Source organism: Choloepus didactylus, chromosome 15 (assembly GCF_015220235.1).
Source record: "Choloepus didactylus isolate mChoDid1 chromosome 15, mChoDid1.pri, whole genome shotgun sequence".
NCBI lineage: Eukaryota > Metazoa > Chordata > Mammalia > Pilosa > Megalonychidae > Choloepus > Choloepus didactylus.
Window position 1 is genome coordinate 83043943 of NC_051321.1, and position 19904 is coordinate 83063846.

At 36.4% G+C, this 19904-nt stretch overlaps 1 protein-coding gene across 3 annotated transcripts in view; it reads left to right on the plus strand.

Annotated features, from left to right (window-relative positions):
• Positions 1-19904, plus strand: part of BMPR1A (bone morphogenetic protein receptor type 1A) — a 155426-nt gene that overhangs the window by 131841 nt on the left and 3681 nt on the right. For all 3 annotated transcript variants that reach the window (XM_037804100.1, XM_037804098.1, XM_037804099.1), the window contains 4 exons: positions 9030-9174; positions 12480-12672; positions 13760-14057; positions 15872-16047. In XM_037804100.1, the coding sequence (XP_037660028.1) occupies positions 9030-9174; positions 12480-12672; positions 13760-14057; positions 15872-16047 (812 nt within the window). The remainder of the gene's footprint in view (positions 1-9029; positions 9175-12479; positions 12673-13759; positions 14058-15871; positions 16048-19904) is intronic.

Consider the following 19904-nt stretch of genomic DNA (forward strand, 5'->3'; position numbering starts at 1 on the left):
GAAATCACTACCAAGCAATTAACTGAACACAGTTTCTACTTATTGTATGTTCCTGAGTGCTTATGATTTTTTTATTTATGGAATATTGAATTTTCTTATATCTGAATTTTCAAAACTTGTCCCAAGAAACCAAAAATATAGCTCTTCAGTTATTTGAGTCTTCATAGTTATTTGTATTTAAGCATAATTTTAGAAGACAGTTGCTAAGTTTGACCACCATTTGGTTTTTAAGTTTTGCTTTGTTGTAAAAATTTTAGTATAGCTTACTACTCTAATATTTTTGTTTCTTTGTTTTTCAATTGAATCTCAAAACTATTTTCTTAATTTTTGTCTTCCCCTCAACCATTGTCATTTTAAATGTTTCTAAATGATTTGTATTGGATTTTAAGATTACAATAGTAATGCGTTCTATTGTGGAAAAGGTTCAGCAATCCAGTAGGTTACAACAGTAAACATGAGAGGTTCACCCCTCCTGAATATCATGTCCACAGGGGACTGAAAAGTTGTTGGGAATGGTTCCTATTTTAATTTGTCTGTATGTAAGTATTTTACATTTGTATAATTTATTTTTAAGTTTTACAATGTTTTTATGTCTATCTGTAAATGTACCTATAAAAGTGCATTACATTTGTTTTTAAAATGAGATAATTCCATGACTTTTATTCTATAGCTTGCTTTTTTTCTCTCACCCTCTCCAAACTATCTTAGAAATTATCCATAGCAGTATTTAACTACATAGGATTCTGTTTTAGGTTTACTTTCTAATTTTAGTACTCTATTGATGGAAATTTAGGTTCTTTCAGTGACTGACCTACAGCCATTATGTATTTACGTACACAGACCCAAGAATGGGTCTTTTAGGCTTCTTTCACAGTTTTAAACCAGTATCACAGGGATCTTCATGACTGCCTTGTTTATTTAGCTTTTGGATTTTATGTGCTATCTTTGCCCACATGAAGATCCATTATTGATCAGATTTTCAGAATTAGTGATTTGAGTTTTTCATTCACATTTAGCTCAGCTTCAACAAGTCACAAGTTGCTGTCCATAACAAACCATGAACTGATAGGAATAAAGTTAAAGAAGGGTATATCTTTCAAAATAGTAAGCTCAGTCTCTTTTACTAACCTCAGTAATACTTTGTTTCACTTTTTTCTGATGACTTTTTCTGATCCTCCAGTTTAGATGTATATGCAAATTGGTTCCTCTGAAATCTGATTTACATTCATGATAGTATGGCTCTCAATCTATAAATGTAAGGGTTTGATATCCAGTATATGTAGAGAAATCCTACAACGCAACAATGAAAGGACAACAACCCAATTATAAAATGGGCAAAAGATATGAATAGAGATTTTTACAAAGAGGAAATAATACAAATGGCTAAAAAGCAGACGAAAAAATGTTCTTCGTTAATTATTAGGGTAATGCAAATCAAAATCACAATGAGATATCTCATACATATAAGAATGGCTGCTATTAAACAAACAGGAAACTACAAATGTTGGAGAGGATGTGGAGAAATAGGGACACTTATTCATTGCTGGTGGAAGTGTAAAATGGTACAGCCACCGTGGAAGACATTTGGCAGTTCCTCAGAAACCTAAATGTGTAGTTGCCCTACCACCCAGCAATTCTGCTACTTGGTTTATACCCAGAAGATCTAAAAGTAGGGACATGACCAGACAGTGTTCATAGCGGCATTATTCACAATTGCCAAAAGATGGAAACAATCCAAGGGTCCATCAGAAGATAATCAAAAGATTATCAAAAGATAAATAAAATGTAGTGTATACATATGATGTAATATTATGCAGCAGTAAGAGGGAATGAGGTCCTAAAGCATGTGACAACATGGGTGAACCTTGAGGACATAATACTGAATGAAATAAGCCAGACACAAAAGGACATGTATGATTTCATTAATATGAACTACCTAGAACATGTAAATTCAGAGTCTTAAAATGTATACTATAAGATACCTAGAGATAGACAAGCTAGAGAAGGGGGAATGGTAAGCTACTACGTTCAGAATTGTTAACAAGATTGAACTTAACTGGAAATCGATAATGGTAATGGTAGTTTGTTATTGGGATTACAAGTAATAGTGCCGTATTCTAGGTGAATTTGATTGAAAATAGTTGTTTAAAGTCATGTATATCACTGATTAACACTAAAAATGTAAATAAAATTCTTGCATGAACTATTACAAACTTTTACATTTTACAAATGTAAAAAAAAGTAAATGAGGGGTATATGAGAAAAAACATAGCTATTGCAAACTGTGGACTATAGTTAATAGTAATATTTTAATATTCTTTCATCAACAGTAACAAATGTACTACACCGATACTATGGGACAATAATAGGAGGAGTGTGCCAGTTTGGATATATTATGTCCCCCACAAAAGACATGTTCTTTTAATCCAGTTTTATGGGCTATTTGGATTAGGTTGTTTCCATGCGATGTGACCCACTCAATTGTGGGTGAAAACTTTGAATTATTTCTGGAGAGGTATGGAATGGGTGGGTCTTGATTGGTTCACTGGATTACTTAAGAGAACTTAAAAGCCGACCCACATGCTTACTGCTGCTTGGAGATGCTTGGAGATGCAGACAGAAAGACGTTTGGAGATGCTGAGCTAAAAGATGAAGCCCAGAGTTTGCCCCAGAGCTAATAGAGAACCGCCAGATGCTTAGAGAGAAACGCCCTGGGAGAAAGAAGCAAGGACACACAGGAGATGAGAGAGAGGAGCGAAGACAGAAGCCCAGAGATATTTTGGAGAAAGCCATTTTGAAATACACCCAGGAGCGAAGGACCAGCAGACGCTGCCAGCCATGTGCCTTCCCAGCTGAGAGAGGTGTTCTGGAAGCCATCAGCCATTCGTCAGTGAAGGTATCCTCTTGTTGATGCCTTAGTTTGGATACTTTCATGGCCTTAGAACTCTAAATTTGTAACCTAATAAATCCCTTTTATAAAAGCCAATCTATTGCTGATATTTTTGCATAAGAGCAGCTCTAGCAAACCTGGAACAGGGATAAGGGATATGAGAGGATTTGAGTTTTATTTTTTATTCTTATTCTGTTCTGGAGTAATGAAAACATTCTACAATTGATCGTGGGGATGTATGCACAACTATGTGATGATACTGTGAGCCAGTAATAGTATACTTTGGTTGGTTTGTGTGGTGTGTAAATATGTCTCAATAAAATTAAAAAAAATCAATCTAAGTGTTATTGTTAGAGGAATGGTTAACTTTATAATGGTACAGCCATACAGTGGAATATCATTTAGCTATGAAAGAAAAAGGAAGCTCTTTATGTACTGCTGTGGAATGATTCCCCAGATGTATTGCTAAGTGAAAAAGCAGGATGAAGAACAGTACCTATGGGATGTACCATTTCTGGAAATAAAACCTAGTGGGGGAGATGAACACGAGCATTTATGTTTTTGTTTGAATCCAGCAGATTACCCGGTTCCAAGTTCCTTCTAGGGAAGAAAAGTGGATGATTTGTGTATAGGAGTGGGAGGAGTATTTTTCTAATGTATATCCTTTTGTGCCTTTTGAATTTTAAGCCATATGAGTCAAGTTCCCATATAAAAATTTAAAATTGTAATCATAAAATGGTCAAGTATATATGAAAAACAAGTCAAATTAGATCCTAGTCTATAAGTTCTAAACTGATTAAAGGACTAGAGGAGAAAATCAAAACTTTAGAACCTTGAGAATATGTTCATGACGTTAGGGTTGGGAAGGGTTTCTTAAAGACCCAGAAGCACATATCAAAAAGTAGAAGACTGATAAACTTGCCTACATGAAAGTTAGAAGCTGACATGAAAGACACCATAAACAGAGTGACTGGCAATCACAGACTGAGAGATTACCATCAAAGATTTAGTATCCAAAGTATATAAAGAACTCTTACAAATCAATAATAAGAAAAGAATAAAATACTCCAGTAGCATAATGTGCAAAGAATATGAACAGGCAGTTCACAGAAAAGAGAAACAACTGAATGACAGTAAGTATTTGAGAAATACATTCAACCTTACTAGTAGTCAGGGGAAGGCAAATTGAAACAAAGTACTATTTTATACCCTTTAGGTTTGCCAAAGTCTAAAAATATGACAAGTCTAGGTTTTGGTTGGAATGTGGAGAAATGAACGTTCTGATATTATGCTTTTGGTAGGTGTATAAATCATTCCACTTTGGAGAACAATTTGGTGATTTCCTTGAAGACATTCTCATGCATTTCACAAGGAGACAGGCACACGAATGTTTGTTGCAGCCTTGTACATATGGCAGACATTTGGAAATAACTGAAAACTTGGTTGTCCTTAGGCAAGTTGTGGTAAATTCATAGCAGGAACATTAGATACCATTTCAGTTGTTCCCCTGACACAATGGTGCCAGCCAAGACCAAGAACTCCAGATCCAGGCCTCTGGGTTTGGCCTCCCGTTTTACCAGTAGGCTAGTTGTGTGACCCAGGGCTAGTGATAAACCTCTTCACCATCGTTTCCATGTTTGTAAAATGGGACCAATACTCCTTATCTCTTAGAGATTTTGTAAAGATGCAATAAGTCAATGCATGAACATTGCCTGGCATGCTCAGCATCCTTAAAAATGAGCTCTTGGGTTTTTTTTACATGTATCAACATAGATAACTATGTAAAACATAAGGAGTTTTTTAAAAGCAAGTTGCAAGTTATTAATACACAATAGATACCATTTATGTAAATGTTTATACAGAAAAACTGTGTTGTTATGAATATATGTATGTGTTCTAGTTTGCTAATGCTGCCAGAATGCAAAACACCAGAAATGGATTGGCTTTTATAAAGAGGGTTTATTTGGTTACACAGTTAACAGTCTTAAGGCCATAACGTGTCCAAGGTAAGGCATCAGCAATTGGTAAGGCATCCACCTTCACTAGAGGATGGCCAGTGGTATCCGGAAAACGTCTCTTAGCTGGGAAGGCACATGGCTGGCGTCTGCTCCGGAGCTCTAGTTTCAAAATGGCTTTCTCCCAGGACGTTCCTCTCTAGGCTTCAGCTTCTCTCCAAAATGTCACTTTCAGTTGCTCTTGGGGCGTTTGTCCTCTCTTAGCTTCTCCAGAGCAAAAGTCTGCTTTCAAAGGCTGTCTCCAAAATGTCTCTGTAAACTGCACTTCCTCTCTCAGCTCCTGTGCGTTCTTCAAATGTCCCTCTTAGCTGTAGCAAGCTCACTCCTTCTCTCCAAGTTTATATAGTGCTCCGGTAAACTAATCAAGGCCCATGCTGAATGAGCAGGACTACACATCCATAGAAATTATCCAGTGAAAGATGTCACCCACAGTTGAGTGATCATATCTCCACGGAAACATCCAATCAAAAGTCTCCAACCCAATCAACACCAATACGTTTCCTGCCCACACAAGGCTGCATCAAAGATAATGGCATTTTGAGGGGCATACTACATCAAAACCAGTACCATATGTATAATAAAAGTATAAATAAACCCACCTTCAGGACAGTGATTGTCTCTAAGGAGGGAAATGGTTGGAGCTTCAAATATTTCTATGACATTTATTCATTTAAAATATATTTAAAGTAAATATAGTATAATCTTTATATTTGTTAAATTTACATGATGTCCACATGGGTACAAATTGAATTAATCGAATTCATGTATGTTTGAAATAGTTCATAATTTGAAGTTTTAAAATGAGAGGTCTTCAGAAATACAATGAATTACTGAGACCCTATTTGATTTCTTTTTCATAAACTCCTTTTCTCTTTTTTTCAAATTGGAAATACCTTTTCTGTTCTGTTTTGTTTTGGTGGTGGGTAGTTTTTTTGTTTGTTTTTTGTTTTACCTTTTTTTAGAGAAGTTGCGGTTTTACAGAACAAACCATGGATAAAATGGAGGATTCCCACATACCACCTTATTATTAACACATTGTATCAGTGTGAACATTTTTTGCAATTGATAGCACAGGTTTATGGTTGTACTATTAACTGTATTACATGGTTTCACTTAGGGTTCACTCTTTGTGTAGTGCAGTTCCATAGATTTTCTTTTCAATTTTTTATTGTATTGTCATATATAAAACCTGATATTTCCCCTTTTAACCCCATTCAGATATATATCTCAGTGCTGTTAATTATGTTAACAATGTTGTACTACCATCACCACCATCCATTACCAAAACATTTCCATCGTTCCAAATAGGGACCTTTACATTTTAAGCCCAGCTTCCCATTCCCTATCCCCACCCATCCCCTGGTAGTCTATATTCTAGATTCTGACTGTATGAGCTTGCTTATTTGAATTATTTCATGTCAGTGAGATACGCAATATGTGTCCTGTTTGGCTTATTTTACTCAACATGATGTCTTCAAGGTTCATCCATGTTGTCACATTTATCAAAACTTCATTCCTTTTTACGGCTGAATATATCCCATTATATGTATACCATTCATTGGTTGATGGGCGCTTGGGTTGCTTCCATCTTTTGGCAGTTGTGAATAATGCCATTATGAACATCGGTGTGCAAATATCTGTTTGAGTCCCTGCTTTCAAATCTTTTGACTATATACCTATTAGTGGGATTGCCAAGTCATACAGTAATTCTATATATAACTTTCTGAGGTGAGGAACCGCCGAACTGTTAGCATTCTACATTGTCACCAGCAATGAGCAGGTGTTCCTATTTCTCTGCATCCTCTTCAACACTTGTAATTTTCTGGTTTTTTAAATAGAGGTCATTCTAATGAGTGTAAAATAGTATACCAATTGTGGTTTTGATTTGCATTTCCCTGACGGCAAATGATGCTGAACATCTTTCACGTGCTTTCTGGCCATTTGTGTATCTTCTTTGGAGAAATGTCTATTCAGGTGTTTTGCTCCTTTTAATTGGATTGTTAGTCTTTTTGGTGTTAAGTTGAAGGATTTCTTTATATAATCTGTGTATTAATCCTTTATCAGATATGTGGTTTACAAATACTTTCTCCCATTGTGTAGCTTGTCATTTAACTTTCATAATAAAGTCCTTTGATGCACAAAAGTTTTAATTTTGATGAGGTCCCATTTATCTATTTTTTCATTTTGTTCCTTGTGATTTGGGTGTAAAGTCTAAAAAACTTTGCCTACCACAAGGTTCTGAAGATGTTTACCTACATTTTGTAATAGCAGTTTGATAGTTCTGGCTCTTACATTGAGGGCTTTGATCCATTTTGAGTTGATTTTTTAATATGGTGTGAGGTAAAGGTCCTCCTCCTTATTTTGGCAAATGGAGACCTAATTTTCCCAGCACCATTTGTTGAAGATACTAGTCTTTCAGTATTGAGTGGTCTTTGCCCCCTTGTCAAAAATCAATTGGCTACTCCCCCCTACGTGGGACCCAACTCCCAGGGTTGTGAATCTCCCAGGGATGAATGTGGACCCGGCGTCGTGCGACTGAGAGTATCTTCTTGACCAAAAGGGGGATGCAAAATGAGATGAAATGGTTTCAGTGGCTGAGAGATTCCAAATGGAGTCGAGAGGTCACTCTGGTGGACATTCTTATGCACTATATAGATAACACCTCTTAGGCTTTAATGTACTGGAATAGCTAGAAGTAAATACCTGAAACTACCAAACTCCAACCCAGCAGTCTGGACTCCTGAAGACAATTATATAATAATGTAGATTACAAGGGGTGACAGTGTGATTGTGCAGACTTTGTGGATCACACCCCCTTTATCTAGTGTATGGATGAGTGGAGGAATGGGGATAAAAACTAAAGGACAAATGGGGTGGGATGGGGGGATGATTTGGGTGTTTTTTTTTTCACTTTTATTTTTTATTGTTCTGGTTCTTTCTGATGTGAGGAAAATGTTCAGAGATAGATTGTGGTGATGAACGCATAACTATGTTATCATACTGTGGACAGTGGATTGTATATCATGGATGATTGTATGGTGTGTGAATGTATTTCAATAAAACTGAATTCAACAGCAACAACAACAACAACAAAATCAATTGGCTATAATGTGAGGGTCAGTTTCTGAGCTTTCAGTTTGATTCCATTGGTCTTTATATCTGTCTTGTTCCCAGTGCCATGTTGTTTTGATTACTGTGGCTTTGTAATAAGTTTTAAGGTGGTGAAGTGTGAGTCCTCCAACTTCATTCTTTTTCAACATGGCTTAGGCTATTCAGGACCCGTTACCCTTCCAGATAAATTCTGTCTCCAAAGAAGGTTGTTGGAGTTTTTATTGAAACTACATTGAATTATAAATTGCTTTGGGTAGGATTGACAGCTTAATGATATTTAGTCTTCCAATCCATGAACACGGAATGTCCTTCCATTTAGGTCTTCTTTGATTTCTTTTAGTAGTGTCTTGTAGTTTTTGTGTATAAGTCCATTACATCCATGGTTAGATTGATTCCTAGATATTTAATTCTTTTAGTCACTATTGCAAGTAGAATTTTTTTTCTTGATTTATTCTTCAGGTTGTTTACTGCTTGTGTATAGAATCACTAAAGATTTTGTGGTATTGCTCTTACTGCCTCACCACTTTGCTAAATTCACTTATTAGCTCTAAGAGCTTTGTTGTTAACTATTATTTTGTTTTGATATAAAAATACGTGTGTATAAATACAGGAAATATAAAATAGAAAGTAAATATTCCTACCCTCCAGAAATAACTATTATTTGCAGTTTGTTATATATCCTTTCAACTCTTAAGACATTTATTAATACATATTTTTAAAAATTTTTATGTGTAAGATCACACTTTACATGCCACTTAAAGGGTGCTTTTTTCTCCCCTTGCCAATCCACTATGGACATGTTTCCATTTCAACATGGTGCATAGAATGCTACCTCATAAACTACATTTCCAGATGTATTTTATAACGTGATATATTATCCTATAAGACCGATTTGCATATGAATCTGTCAAAGGAAGAGTGATGGTTTAGATGACCGAAATTACAGTTTTTTCTTATCTCAGAATTTATAGTTTTAGGATTTTAATATAGATTGTTTTCTGCTTTTTTGAAAGGCATTATTGTAAGAGCATCTCAAGTAGACGTCGTTACAATCGTGATTTGGAACAGGATGAAGCATTTATTCCAGTTGGAGAATCGTTAAAAGACCTTATTGATCAGTCACAAAGTTCTGGTAGTGGATCTGGACTACCTTTATTGGTAAGATGAAATTTCATATAAACATCCAGGCTATCCTGATACAGAACATGGCCTCCTATTATAATGGACAGCATAGTTAATGCAGACTAGGAAATATTACTCGACACGTTTTTAATTTTTCTCCTTATTTAAAAAGATGCATATAATAATGCAAGACAAAATAGTTAAAAATAAGAAAAATGGAAAGGAGAAAAACATAATAGGCAAGAAAGGTAGAATGAGGATAGTAAAGAAAATGTGGTCATGATCTCCTACAAAAGTGCCAGAGAGAGAGCACAGATTTTGCTCTAAGCATTTTAGTAGCCAACTAGAGGAATCAGATGTAAGATTCCTTGCATCTATTAGGTTAAACTAATTGTTTGGAGAAGTATAACTGTTTTAGTTTCTGAAGTCAAAGAGAAGTTTCTCCCACTGATCATCATAGAGAGGACACTTTGCTTAATGAAATACTATCTTGCCAAAACACAGTTTAATCAAAATAATTTTAAAGGGGATTACAAATATGGAAATACTCAGATTTAGGGATGGAGAGAGCCCTTATAATAAACACTTTGTATCCAGATAGGTTTTTAATTGTTTACTTGCTTATGGTTAAAGTAAATACACTAATTTCTAATTTTAAAGTAAAACTGTCTTTATATGTGGGCAACATGATTGCCTATGTAGAAAAGCCCAAGGAAGGTACAAAAAACCTTCTACGATCAATCATGCTTATGGACTACGTGACCAGTGTACAAAATCCATCAAATTTAAATACACTGTCAGTCAACTTGGGAAGTGAAATTTTAAAAATATTTAAAATAGCATCAAAAACATGAAATTCTTAGGAATAAATTTAACAAAAGATCTGCACACTGAAAACTATGAAACATTGCTGAAAGAAATTAAAGACCTAAATTAATGGAGATACATATCCTGTTTATGAATCAGAGGACTCAGACTATTAAGAGTTTAGTTACCCTCAAATTGATACATGGTTTAAATTCAATCCAAACCAGAGGAGAACTCTGGTAGAAATTGTTGAGCTGATTCTGACATTTATATGGAAATGCAAAGGACCTAGAAGAGCCAAAACTATTTTGAAAAAGAACAAAATTGGAGGACTCACTGTCTAATTTCTGGACTTATTATAAAGCTGTAATTGTAATCAACACAATGTGGAACCATCAAACCTCTAGAAGAAAGTGTTGGAGAAAATCATTATGACCTTGGGTTGAATGAAGATTTCTTATGACACAAAAAACATGAAAATTTTTTTTTTTTTCAATGATAAACTAGGCTTGGTCAAAATTTAAAACTTCTGCTCTTGAGAAGACCCTGTTGAGAAATAAAAAGACATCATAGACTTGGAGAAAATATTTGCAAAACGTATCTCTGATAAAGGATTTATGTGTAGAGTGTAACTCAATAATAAGACAACTTAATTTTTTTAATGGACAAAATATTTGAACAGACACTTCCACAAAGAAAATATACAATTGGCAAATAAACGTGAAAAAATGCTCAACTTCATTAGTCGTCATGGACATGCAAATTAAACACATTGAGATACCAGTGCACACCCACTGGTAAGGCTAAGATTGATGATATCAAGTACAGAAAAGGATATAGAACAACTGGAAATATCATTCATTGCTGATGGGAATGTAAAATGGTACAGCCACTTTGGAAAACAGCTTGCTTATTAAAAAGTTAAGCAATGCTTTCCATACAAAGAAATAATCCTTCTACTCTGTATTTACATAAGAGAAATGAAAGCATGTCCACACAAAGACCTGAATGTGAATGTTCAAGCAGCTTTATTCATAATAGGGATAAATTTAAAACAACCCAAAAGTCCAACAATTGGTACATGGATAAAAATATTGTGGTACATTCATATAGTGAAAAACTACTCAGCAAAAAAAAGGAACAAACTACTGATAGATCCAACAATATGAATGAGTTTCCGAAGCATTTTGTGTTAAGGGAAAGAACCTAGGCACAAAAGACTACATATTTTACATTTCCAGAAAAGGCAAAACTATAGGAGAGAAAACAGATCAGTGATGCCATGATGTAGAAGTGGGTTAGGAGGAGATTAACTGCAGAGGCAAAAGGGAACCTTTTCAGGTGATGGAAATATTCTGTCTTAATTGTGATGTCGTTGGCTATATGACTGCATGCATTTGTAAGTGTAAAACTCATTGAACTCTACTCAAAAAGGGTAACTTCTTGTATGTAAATTACACCTTAATAATCCTAACAAAAAATTACAAACGGTTCTGTTATAAATTATCTTTGAAGTCAGTCAGTTTAGGTATGCACAAAATCTAGCCAATTTGAGTTGCATTTCCAACCCAGAACATAGTGTTCTTTTTAATTAGAACAACAACTAATGCGTTGGAAAATGAAAGGAAGCAATTAATGTATATCTTTCATCCGTTCAACAAATATTTATTATAGCACTTGTATTTTAGGTAATTTTCTAAATAAATACCTGTTATCTGTGAGGAGAGGAGATTGAATTCAAACAGTTGTGTCTAAGTAATTATGAAATTATAACTATGATAAATACAGGAACTCAGTTTTCTAAGTAAAGGGAACTGTATATGCCAAAAGACTTGAAGGCAGGAATGAGCTTGAGTGAATTCTAAGAATTGAAATAAGGTGAATCAAGGGGATGGGGCCAGCGATTACAGGGAATGATGAGGCCGAAGAGCTAGGCAGGGGCCAGATCACGTAAGGTCTTATAGGATGAGTTGAACATTTTTTAGCTGTTGTTAGATCTTGCTGCATTAACAAACCACCCCAAAAGTTTGTTAATTGAAGCAACAAATATTTATTATTTCTCATGATTCTGTTGTCTACTGGGCAGTTGTTCTTCTGGGCGTGCTCATCTTGAGCTGGATGGCCTAGTCCATGCGCATGGCTGACAAGTGACATGGTATTGTTCACTGGCCACAGGGTTCCCAAGAATGGACAAGCCCCAGTGCACGAAGACAAAGTCTTTGCTTACATCACATTTGCTATTGCTTTTTTGGCCAATGCAAATCATGTGACCAAGCTGAGAGTCAGTGGGGTGTGTCGACAAGGAGGTATGGCCATTTTGGCAAACATTCTGCCACATTAACTAACCTGTTAGCTTATTATTTCAGAATATATTATACATTGTTTCTTCTTTTGAAATGTTGTAAATTATAACATCAGAGATAGTTGGTTGTATATACCATGCTTTTTGATGAGTTGAGCTGTCAGACCAATTTCTTAGTCTTAATTAGTTCTTTTCATCAAGAACTCAAAACCTTTTACTTTTTTCTATGAAGGTTCAGCGAACTATTGCCAAACAGATTCAGATGGTTCGGCAAGTTGGTAAAGGCCGATATGGAGAAGTGTGGATGGGTAAATGGCGTGGTGAAAAAGTGGCTGTCAAAGTGTTTTTCACCACGGAAGAAGCTAGTTGGTTTCGAGAAACTGAAATCTACCAAACTGTGCTTATGCGTCATGAGAATATTCTTGGTGAGTACAGGTTTGATTTCAGTCAGTTACATATCCTGATAAGGTTAGAGGGATGCAGGTGGAAGCCTGGCATTGGGGCTTGGAAAATGTATGTGAATTCATCTAGGTGCATTTGGCTAAAGGAAACTCGGTTGCACTGTTTCAATTCAACACAGTCCTGAATGCCAACTAACCACATTATTTACTACAAAAAAACAGTAGTGAGTTTCACCATTGGAAGAACTGCTAGTTTATTGGACTTATTGATATAGTAAGGAAAACCCAATGCTTTCTAGATAATTCAAGCAATTTTCTAGGGTAATTTTAACCATATGTGCCTTTTACCTATCGTAAGCTACGTTCCCCACCCCACCCCACTCCCCGTAAGGTGCAATTTCATTGTGTGTTCTGTGCTTAGTAGGTTTTTCTCCCACATTTACACAGCTTATAACTTAGGTACGATCTGATCAGTAAGTACATAAATTTATGTAGTTTTCTTGACTTTTCAGCTACTGTTTCCCTAACCTTTAATTTAGAGAATGTATGGAGCACAATGCCAAACATACCGTAGGCACTCCGTGGCCTTTTTCCAATGGGAGAGAAGAGAAGAGAAAGGGGGGCACTTTATTGTTGACCTGCTAGTCAACGAGCCAGACTGAAAAGGCAGAAATGATGAGGTATTGATGAGCAAATGGGAGTTGATTTAATTAGGAGCTAATTGTTAATTGAACATGTTTAACTTTATTATTCTTAAGTATCCATTTTTCACTTTGAAATTGTGAGTCTTTTCCACATTCTTTCTCATTTCCCATGCTTAGGGAAACGTGTAGATAGGTAACATTTCCCAGGTTATTTATGTGGTCTCACTCTTTTTCTTAGTCATACCATCATTTTCATGATTATTGTTAAGATTATTTTAAATTTAATGCAGGAGTGTAAGTGGTGAAAACACAACTTTTAAGTAACACATGCAGATTTTGTCAGGAAGATTAGATTTTTATTATCTGTAGGTGACTGCCTGAGTGGTTCTCAGTCTCCTAAGTGAGCTCCATTATTCTTCCTGTCCACCTCTGTGATAGCTGACCTCTTGAACTCATTCGTTGGACAGGTTTTATAGCAGCAGACATTAAAGGCACAGGTTCCTGGACTCAGCTCTATTTGATTACTGATTACCATGAAAATGGATCTCTCTATGACTTCCTGAAATGTGCTACACTAGACACCAGAGCCCTGCTCAAATTGGCTTATTCAGCTGCCTGCGGTCTGTGCCATCTCCACACAGAAATTTATGGCACCCAAGGAAAGCCTGCAATTGCTCATCGAGACCTAAAAAGCAAAAACATCCTCATCAAGAAAAATGGTAGTTGTTGTATTGCTGACCTGGGCCTTGCTGTTAAATTCAACAGGTAAGTGGTTCTTTGCCAGATCGTTTTGAAATTATTTTAATTTCTAAAAGATGTTTGCATATTTGTATTCAGAATAGTGGCATCCTAAAATTTGTGCCAGTGCTTTTATAGTTATATAAATATTGAGTTGGGTTTTTTGTTTGTTTTTTACAAAAATTGCATCCTACTGTGCATAATTCTCATAATCCTACTGTGCTTATTGTCTTAGACATCCTTCTCCTTAAATGTCTATAGATTCCGTCATTCTTTTTTAACAGATGCATAGTTTTTTGTAATGTAGATGTACTGTACTTTATCCCAACTGTTAACCAATCGATAGACATTTGGTTACGTCTTGTTTATTTCTATTTAAAAATGCTTTAATGAATATTGTTGTATTATATACATATATGTACAACTATTTATATATAAACTTATACAGGTAACCTAGGAAAGGTTACTTAGACAAAGGATATGTGCATATTAAATTATGGTATATTACAAATCATCCCTTCAGAAAGCTGGTATCAATTTACATTCTCACCAACAGGGTATAAATATGCCATTTCTCTAACACTACTTGATATTGTCAATATTTTTAAACAATTAGAATTATAAAACTTTTAGGAAACCATTGAAACTGTTTTACTGTACTGTAACTCGAGAATGCAGCAGCCATTTCACACTTAAGGATTCATTTCAATTCATGAAATAAAAGTACCAGAGTGTAAAATAAAAACGAGACATTTAAATCTTCCCCTTGGTTGTTACTGTGTGCTAAACCTGTTGTTTTTCATCTATGTAGTGTTTGTTGGTTCAGATGTTCATCAGATGCTTTATAAGAAAATATAATGTGTTACTAATCTCTACTTCAAAATACAGTTCCAGAATCTGCCAGAACTAAGGGCCTAAGTAACAAGGTATTCTTATCTTGCAACTCTAAAATTTAGTCCAAAAATTGAAAAACCAATAAAATTCATTTATTACTAATTGTCGATATGAATATGTAAATGTTACAATACAGCTAAGTAGTGTGATAGATTCACAAAGAAGAAAATATAATCCTATGTCCCGAAGGCCAAGCTTGTCACATGTAGTGGTAAAAGTAAATGACCCACTTTTAATTTATTTTCTCATTTACTCTTCCCAGGACTGCAACTATTTCTTATATTGACTGTTGTCCTCTTTCTTAGATTTCTCTTTCCTTTTTCTTCAAGTCATTTTTTTCATGTAAACAGATGGTAATCTTCCTATGTTGCCCTAATTTTTATTTGCCCCTCAGCCCACCCCAGTCTGGCTTCCACTGTCATTCCACTGACACACCTCTTACTAAGATCATCAGTGACCAACCTTCATGTTGATAAATGTAAAGACTATTTTTAGTTCTTATTTTATTTAACCTCAGCAGCATTCAATAGTGTTTATTCTTTCTCCTTCTTGAAATAATCACTTCTTTTAGCTTCCTCTTTTCTTTGTAGTTCTTCAGGTGCTTCTCCATTTACAGGGTCATCCTCCTTCAGTTGGCAGCTAAATACAGGAGTTCCTGAAGAACTCATAATATCTCTTTTGGCGACACTGTCTGTGCCATGGCATCTCTTCTGCCTCTGCATAGGTGACTCAAAAACAAAAGAAGGAAAAGGTGCTAGCCAACCAAAGCAATTTATATCCATTATTTGCAACTAATAGCAGAGCTCAAATAGAACATGAAGTTTACCAGTTAGCCATTATATACATGGCTGGAGAGAGAGAATAGCTTTTACAAAGTGTGACAAAATACAAGATAAACCTTTTTGTTCTTGGCCGTCAACACAGATGTTGTCTTTCTTTTGTTTCAGTGATACAAATGAAGTTGATGTACCCTTGAATACAAGGGTTGGTACCAAACGCTACATGGCTCCAGAAGTGCTAGATGAAAGCCTGAATAAAAACCATTTCCAGCCCTACATAATGGCTGACATCTATAGCTTTGGCTTGATCATTTGGGAAATGGCCCGTCGTTGTATCACAGGAGGTAGGAATTTGGAGTAATATGTTTCTGGTTATGTTTATATGCCCATCATTTTTAAAATAGCATCTCCAGTTATATAATTTAAGTGTCATACAAGTCAGAAGTCCCCAAGACCACTCCCAGGTTCAGTAATTCTCCAGAAGGAGTCACAGGACTTAGCATATAGTTGTACTCACAGCTAAGATTGATTATAGTGAAAGGATACAAAGCAAAATCAGCAAAGGAAAAAGGCACATGGGGCAAAGGCCAGAGGAAATCAGGGCAAGTGTCCAAGAGTCCTCTCTAACAAAATGAATTGTGACAGCATGTATAAAATGCTGTCATCCAGGGAAACTCCTGAGAGACTCAGCATTCCAAGGTGGTCATTTGAAGCTTGTCATGTTGGCACCCTCTGCCTAGCACATGCCTATATTCCAGACTCCCAGCAAGAAAGCAATTGTTGAGCATATCATTTGCGCAGTCGAGGCACAGTGAGCCACTCTTATCATTTTGGGAGTTTTATATCAGCGTAGGGAACTGTTTACCAGCCAAGGGCCAACTTTGTTAGCAGGGCTTTCTAAGGATAGCACTCTCAGGCCTGCTACATTAACTCTTTTCTGCACATCATGTTAAGTCTTTACTGCAAAACAGAATAAGAAAATAAAACCAGATTCATTAGTAGGAACAGTTATGTAAGGAGATAATCAGATTAAAACTTTAGGGAAGGGAGGGATCTAAGATGGTGGCATAGAGAGGAGTAGAAGCTAAGTAGCCCCCTAGAACAACTGAAAAAAAAAAAACAGAAACAACTAGTAAATAATCCGGAATAACTGCAGGGGGACAAACGTGACCGTCCACTCATCATACACCAACCTGAATTGGGAGGAATGCCCGAGATCACAGCATAAAATCTGTAAGTAAAACCTGCGGATCTGAATCAGGAGACCCCTCCCCCACAGCCCGAGCTACAAAGCCTAGTGGTGCCAGAGAGACGCTTTCTCCCAGCAAGCAAATATAGCTCAGCTGAACTCCAACTGGGGTTTTAATTAGTGAGTGTGAACTGCTCACTATGAGGTACAAATCTCCAACAAGTAGAAAGAGGCTTTGGGTGACGACTGACCTTGGAGAGCCAGAGGGTCTCCTCGGACTAGCTCTGTTCCTTTTTTGACTCAGTGGAGAAAGCCTCAGCCATTTTCAGTTCCCAGTTCTGTGACCCAGACAAGGGTATATAGCACAGGCAGAGAGAGACCATTGAAATGCTAATGACCTCCCCCCTAGGGCATCTATCTTCTCTAAGAGGAAAGGGGTGGGGCCCAGCTCTACTATCTGCCTTTCATTTAGAACTTACCCCAGTCAAGAATTATAGGCTAACAGGCGCCACCTGCTGGGCAGAAAAGCACAGTGACCTGAGGCCTCACAGGGTGTACCAATTTTCTAAGACACACTCTCAGGGAAACCGGATACTAAATATTTCTTCCTTCTGGGACCTTAGCCCCTTTTGGTCTGGCGAGCCCTGATTGGGTAACCAAGGAAACCATGCCTAGACAACAGAAAACTACAACCTACACCAAGAAAAATGAGGTTATGGCCCAGTCAGCGGAACAAACTTGCATTTCAACTGTGATGCAGTAATTGCAACAACTAATAATAAGTGAATTCAAAAAGTTGAGGGAAGATATGGCAAAAGAGATGAACCGTATAATGAAACCACAGGACGTACATAAGGTAGAAATTGAAAGTTCAAAAAACCAACTGGCAGAATCTATGGAAATGAAAGGCACAACACAAGAGATGAAAGACACACTGGAAATATACAACAGCAGATCTCAAGAGGCAAAAGGAAACACTCAGGAACTGGAGAACAAGGCACCTGAAAGCCTACACACAAAAGAACAGATAGAGAAAAGAATGGAAAAATACAAGCATCGTCTCCGGGAACTTAAAGACAACAAAAAGCAAGAATTTACGTGTCATTGGTGTCCCAGAAGGAGAAGAGAAGGGAAAAGGGGCAGAAGCAATAATAGAGGAAATAATCAATGAAAATTTCCCGTCTCTTGTGAAAGACATAAAATTATGGATCCAAGAAGCACAGCATACCCCAAACAGAATAGATCTGAATAGGCCTACACCAAGACACTTAATAATCAGATTATCAAACATCAAAGATAAAGAGAGAATCCTGAAAGCAGCAAGAGAGAAACGATCTATCACATACAAAGGAAGCTTGATAAGACTATGTGTGGATTTCTCAACAGAAACCATGGAGGCAAGAAGGAAGTGGGGTGATACATTTAAGATACTGAAAGAGAAAAACCACCAACCAAGAATCCTATATCCGGCAAAACTATCCTTCAGTATCAGGGAAAGCTTAAAATATTCTCTGACAGACAGTGACCCGAGTTTGTGAACAAGAAACCTGCTCTACAGGAAACACTAAAGGAAGCACTGCAGACAGAAAGGAAAAGACAGGAGTGAGAGGTTTGGAAAACAATTTTGGGAGATAGTAGCACAGCAATGTAAGTACACTGAACAAAGATGACTGTGAATATGGTTGAAAGAGGAAGGCTAGGACCATGCGGGCACCAGAACAAAAGGCGAAGGATAAAGACTGGGACTGTGTAACTCAGGGAAACCTAGGATGCTCAACGATTGTAATAAAAGGTACAAATATGTTTTTACATGAGGTAGAACAAATGAATGTCAACATTGCAAGGTGTTAAAAATAGGGTGGGATTGGGGGGAAAATACAATCAATGCAAACTAGAGGCTAGAATTAACAGAAACATTGTATTATGCTTCCTTTAATGTAACAAAAGCAATATACCAAAGCTAAATGCTTATGGAGGGATGGGGAATAGGGGAAGGGTATGGGACTCCAGGCATTGGTGATGTTTTCTGACTCTTTATTCTACTTCAGGTTAATGCTGTCTGTCCTTTTATCACCTTCTAGCTACCAAGTTTTTTTGTTTGTTTGTTTGTTTTTCTCTCTTGCCTTTTTCTTTTGCCTCTCTGCCTTCTTTGACTCTTCCTCTGTCTTTGTGGAAGAAATGTCCTTATATAGAGAATGGTGATGGTGCTCAATACATAGATACGTGACTATACGGGGAACCAACGATTGTTTACTTAGGACGGAATGTATAGTGTTTGAACAAAACCATCTTAAAAGAAATGGGTTGATGAAGAAACCTTGAGGGCACTATATTGAGTGAAATAAGACAGACACATAAAGGCAAATATTGCGGGGTCTCACTGATATTAACTAATTATAATATGTAAACTCATAGACATGAAATATAAGCTATCAGGATATAGAATGAGGCTAAAGAATGGGGAGCGGTTGCTTATGAGCAGAATGTTCAAGCAGGGTGAACTTAAATATTTGGAAATGGACAAGGGTGATGGTAGCATGTAATGAGAATAACTTAACAGTGCTAAAAGGTGCGTGAAGGTGGTGGAAAGCAAAAGCTCAGAGTCACACATGTCACCAGGAGGAAAGTTGGAGGTTAAAAGATGGGAATGTATAAAACAGCAAATCTTGTGGTGGACAGTGTCCGTGATTAACTACAAATATTAGAAATCTCTCTCATGAACTAGAACAAACGTATGTCACTATAACTAGAGGTTAATAATAGAGGAGCATATAGGGAAAAAATATATACCTATTGCAAACTATATACTACAGTTAGTATTTTAACATTCTTTCATCAACAGTAACAAATGTACTGTACCAAAACTGAATCAATAATGGGGTGTGGGGTGTGGTTAGGAGTATGGGAGGATGTGAGTTTCCATGTTTTGGCTTTGTTTCTTTTCTGGAGTAGTGAAAATGTTCTAAAAATTGGGAAAAAAATAATTGTATTGATGGATGCACAGCTGTATGG